The sequence below is a fragment of the Mirounga leonina genome, unplaced genomic scaffold (genome assembly GCF_011800145.1).
Source record: "Mirounga leonina isolate KUSES-001 unplaced genomic scaffold, KU_Mleo_1.0 Mir_173, whole genome shotgun sequence".
Taxonomy (NCBI): domain Eukaryota; kingdom Metazoa; phylum Chordata; class Mammalia; order Carnivora; family Phocidae; genus Mirounga; species Mirounga leonina.
Window position 1 is genome coordinate 82462525 of NW_023270447.1, and position 4989 is coordinate 82467513.

At 48.5% G+C, this 4989-nt stretch overlaps 1 protein-coding gene across 1 annotated transcript in view; it reads left to right on the forward strand.

The window, feature by feature from the left end:
• Positions 1–2549, forward strand: part of FBXO42 (F-box protein 42) — a 100001-nt gene extending 97452 nt beyond the window's left edge. The window contains exons 9-10 of the mRNA XM_035019696.1: positions 208–324; positions 1324–2549. Of these exons, the coding sequence (XP_034875587.1) occupies positions 208–324; positions 1324–2439 (1233 nt within the window). The 3' untranslated portion in view covers positions 2440–2549. The remainder of the gene's footprint in view (positions 1–207; positions 325–1323) is intronic.
• Positions 2550–4989: the final 2440 nt, after the last annotated feature.

The following is a 4989-nucleotide window of genomic DNA, read 5'->3' on the forward strand; positions in this document are numbered from 1 at the left end:
GTTATAAGCACAATCGCATGTTCTGGGCCAGTGGTAGTGTGTGAGTGAACGAGGGTATGAGTGAATGAGTGACCACAAATGTTGCCATTCTTTCTCAAGAGCCTGCACATTCTCTAGACCAGACAGCACAGCTTTGGGATTCCCACTATGTGTATGTGTTGTGTAGTGTACCTCACCTGAGTCCTGGTGTTGGTCCTTCTCTTCTAGCTCTTCAAGGATGCTTGGTTATTGCACATGCACTCGGGCCCCTGGGCCTGGCAGCCACTCAAGGTAGAAAATGAAGACCATGGGGCCCCAGAACTGTGGTGCCACCCAGCTTGTCGGGTAAGCAGGGCACTGACTGTAAAGCCAAATTGGCTTGTCAGATTTCCAAGCAAATTTGTATGGAAATAAAAAACACCTTGATATCATAAAAGAAGTGGACATTAACCATTGTTCCTTGGGCATTGCTCATATGTGAACCTCTAGATGGGAAACCTATGTGAGCCCCATTGATCCCCCTTTTTTTTTTTTTTTAAAGATTTTATTTATTTGACAGAGACAGGCAGAGAGGGAACACAAGCAGGGGGAGTGGGAGAGGGAGAAGCAGGCTTCCCGCGGAGCAGAGAGCCCGATGTGGGGCTCGATCCCAGGACCCCGGGACCATGACCTGAGCCGAAGGCAGACGCTTAACGACTGAGCCACCCAGGCGCTCCGATCCCTTTTTTTTTTCTTTTAAGTATATTTATTTATTTGAGAGAGCATGCAGGGGCGGGAGGCGGGGTTGGGTAGGGCAGAGGGAGAGGAAGAAGCAGGCTGCCTCCTGAGCAGGGAGCCCACTTCAGGGCTCGATCCCAAGACCCCAGGATCATGACCTGAGCCAAAGTCAGAGGCTTAACCGACTGAGCCACCCAGGAGCCCCAAGTTTATTTATTTATTTATGTAATCTCTATGCCGAGCGGTGGGGCTCAAACTCCTGACACCAAGATCAAGAGTTGCACGCTTCACTGACTGAGTCAGCAAGGAGCCCCCACTATGGATCTTTCGGTGCCAGCCTTAAGCATCTCTTTGTGAACCTTTCCTCAGGGTCCCCAAACAAAAACTGATTCCTCCCTCCACCCCACCCCTATCCTGCCGACATACTTCTAATGATAGCACTTGTCGTGCTTTAGCCATATATTGTTCCTATGTCTGTCTCCCCTTCTAGCCTAGAAGGCAGACTACATTATTTTCATCTCTGTATCTCCAGTACCTACAGAATGCCTGGCCTGCCCTGGTGCTCATAATAAAATGTTTGATATTAAATGAATGATCAGAACTGAACATAGGTCTTTTGTCTTCCAGGTGGGGCAGTGTGTGGTGGTCTTCAGCCAGGCTCCCAGTGGGAGAGCCCCACTCAGCCCCAGTTTGAACTCCCGCCCATCACCTATCAGTGCCACTCCTCCGGCCCTGGTTCCTGAAACCCGAGAGTACCGCTCTCAGTCTCCAGTAAGGAGTATGGATGAAGCCCCTTGTGTTAACGGCCGCTGGGGAACACTGAGGCCCAGAGCTCAAAGGCAGACCCCCTCAAGTTCCCGGGAAGGGAGCCTTTCCCCAGCCAGAGGAGATGGCTCTCCCATCCTCAACGGTGGGAATTTGTCTCCAGGAACAGCAGCTCTAGGTGGCTCTTCCTTGGACAGCCCTGTGCAGGCTGTATCTCCTAGCACTCCATCTACCACTGAAGGATATGACCTCAAAATGGGACTTTCTTTGGCCCCCCGACGAGGGTCACTACCGGATCAGAAAGATCTGAGGTTAGGATCAATAGATCTGAATTGGGATCTGAAACCCGCATCGAGTAGCAATCATATGGATGGTATGGACAACAGGACAGTTGGGGGAAGCATGAGACACCCTCCTGAACAGACAAATGGTGTGCACACCCCGCCACACGTGGCCAGTGCCCTTGCAGGAGCTGTCTCCCCAGGTGCCCTGCGTCGGAGCCTAGAAGCCATCAAAGCAATGTCATCCAAAGGCCCCTCAGCCTCCGCAGCACTAAGTCCTCCTCTGGGGTCTTCTCCAGGCTCTCCCGGGAGCCAGAACCTGAGCAGTGGAGAAACAGTGCCCATTCCCCGCCCAGGGCCTGCCCAAGGAGATGGACATTCCTTACCTCCCATTGCCCGCCGCCTGGGCCACCACCCTCCTCAGTCCCTAAATGTTGGCAAACCTTTGTACCAGAGTATGAACTGCAAGCCCATGCAGATGTACGTGCTAGACATTAAGGACACCAAGGAGAAGGGGCGGGTCAAATGGAAAGTATTTAACAGCAGTTCTGTGGTCGGACCTCCTGAAACCAGCCTGCATACAGTGGTCCAAGGCAGGGGTGAACTCATCATATTTGGAGGACTCATGGACAAGAAACAGAATGTGAAGTACTATCCAAAAACAAACGCCTTGTACTTTGTGCGAGCAAAGAGATAATGTGTTCTAAACCCCTTTCCCTTTCTGTGGCTTTTAATTTTCCAGCGTGCAAGCATTTGGACTGAGAATTGGGAAAACAAAGGACAGAATTACTCCCATAAACCAAAACCCCAATTCCCAACCTCACTCACTCCAGGCTGGGATCAAATCTCCATTAAGAAAAAAATTATCTATAAATATATAAATATATATTCTATAGCCGGCTCTGTTTACAGAGAGGGAGCGGTCTCCGTCCTGGTTCAGGTAAATTTGTTGCTGTGTTTTAGCAGAGGCTGTGCTGCCTTTTTCTCCTTTGCTGGTAACTAGACCGAGAATTTAGGGAACAGACTAATGTCAGAACTTACCTAAAGCGACTGAAGAGCCCCCGTAAATCTTTATGTGGCCTTCTTGGAGTTAGAGAAAGAGCATGTGTAAGGTGCGCATGTGGGGCCTCCCGACCCACGAGCTCCAGGAGCTGGCAGGGTGAAAGGAGCCTGTAGAGAACTCCTCCTCTCTTCCTTTTAAAACCACACAGGACCGGTGCAGACTTCTCTTTGAGGTCATGCCGTCTGCCCTTGGGACTGAGGAAAGTTACCCAACCAGGAATTCTGTTCCACGTGTGTGTGCCAGGATCACCGTGAGGCCGCGTTTACACAGAGACGCCTGTCCACCTAGTGTCCACTGGTCTTTAGCGTGCTCCCTCCGTGTCTCAGAAAACATATTGGTGTCTGATTTTGGAATTTTCTGACAATCGTATTTGATTGCAAGTTGCCAAAAACCACATTTGTTCCCTTAAAACTTGATCCTCAGAAGCTGCCTTTTCCTTTTTTTTTTTTTTTTTTTTGGCATATGTGGATTTTTTTTTTTTTTTTTTAAGCCCTAAAAGCTTTCTCACTTTCTGTTTCTTTTACAAAGCTAAGGTGCCTAGGGAAATCTCCTAGAGATATTTTTGGAACCCTTTCTCTGGTATCACTTAGGGGCCTGGTAGGGAATTCCAAGATGTCAGTATCATGAGAAATCCTTAAAGCATCAAAAAATACTGTTTTTTCCCTTTGGGCTTCTTTTTACTTCCAAAGCACGTTGGGCACACCCATCCATATTTATATACTGTGGAAAGTGATCCTGAAAGGGAATCCCAGTAATACTTCCTTCTAGAAGTGATTTCTGCCCTTGTTGTGACATGCATTTTTCTGCCTGGCTGTGGACTACTGATTGGGTTGAGTGTCGGGTGCTTAGCTCTTTGATGCAAGGCTGACCTCGGGAGTGGCCCCTCCTTTGTGATTGTCTCTTTCACATGTGACCCAAATAAGGGTTGGGTTTTTATGTCATGCCATTTCTGAGATAAAGTGCAACGAACTAGAGCATTTCTTTGGTTGTATAGGAAGTTACAAATTACCAGTCTCTAAACCATGGCCTGAGCCTAGAAGATGTTAGAGTAAGTCAAATGGCACCACTTTAATTTTTGGTAATTTCTCATCCGTGGAAAGATTTTTACTTTAGGATTTGAATTTTAAAACATTGCATTTCCCATCTTTCACACTCCCGTTTTTCTTATTAGCATTTCCCAAGCATAAGCCTGCCTACAGCTGGCCTTGGGTCCTGGCTTCCGGCCAACACTTAGCAGTCTGTCTGATAAGTGTGTTTTCTCCTATTACATCATGTTGAATTCTTTCCCCTAACCATTAGCTTTTACAATGTGGTCTTGGTGGGAAAGCCCCCCTGGTGCCAAGCCCAGGAAAGGGCCAGATCACAGGGAGAGGTCTGTGTTCCAGAAACTGTTCCCTTAGATGACGAAACTACCATGTGCCTATTTACTATGGTGTCCACCTACTCCTAGCTCAGCACTTAGCTTGCTAGACACCTTGCTCCTGGGCTGTTGCTGGTCCTTCTTCGGCAAAGACTGTTAGATCATGTGGGGTCCTTACTCACAAGAGAAAGCTTAGCCTGTAAAATTAGGTATTACATTATTGCTATTGCTGAACCTTGTTTATGACATTGCATCTGTGCATGGACAGCATCCCCAAACTCAGTTCCTATTTAAATATAAAATATTTGGAAGCCTGAGAGTTCAGAATCTCAACTTTGTGACCATTCCCCTTGTCCTGTGTCCTCCCTCAGCCAGCTGTTGGCTTGTGGATTCCCTCTGTTTGCCCCAGACGGGCAGGCAGTGGAGGTGATGATGATGCCCTTGGGAAGTAACTGGCTCCTTGGAACTCCGTGGCACCCAGTATTACCGAGACTGCTTGGAACCAGACTGGGTTTACAGCTCCTTAGGAAAAATCTGCCTCCTCTGCACCTGGTGGTTTTGGTCTTGGTGGCTCCTGGGTGCTGTGGGCAGATACCTTAGGAGAACGACTCCACACAGTCAAGGTGGTCGTGTCCTCAGACCCTTGTGAAGCCATGCGTGCAGGGGAACTTCGGGTGTCCCACGTGCGGAGAGCATCCGCCAGCACCCTGGATGCTTCAGTGAGGGCACGTTTAACTACAGCTCTGGTTTGGACAGGATACCAATTTTGTCTTAACAATTCACTGAGAAAAATGAGACAAAAATTTCTTTGGCCTTCAGGAGCA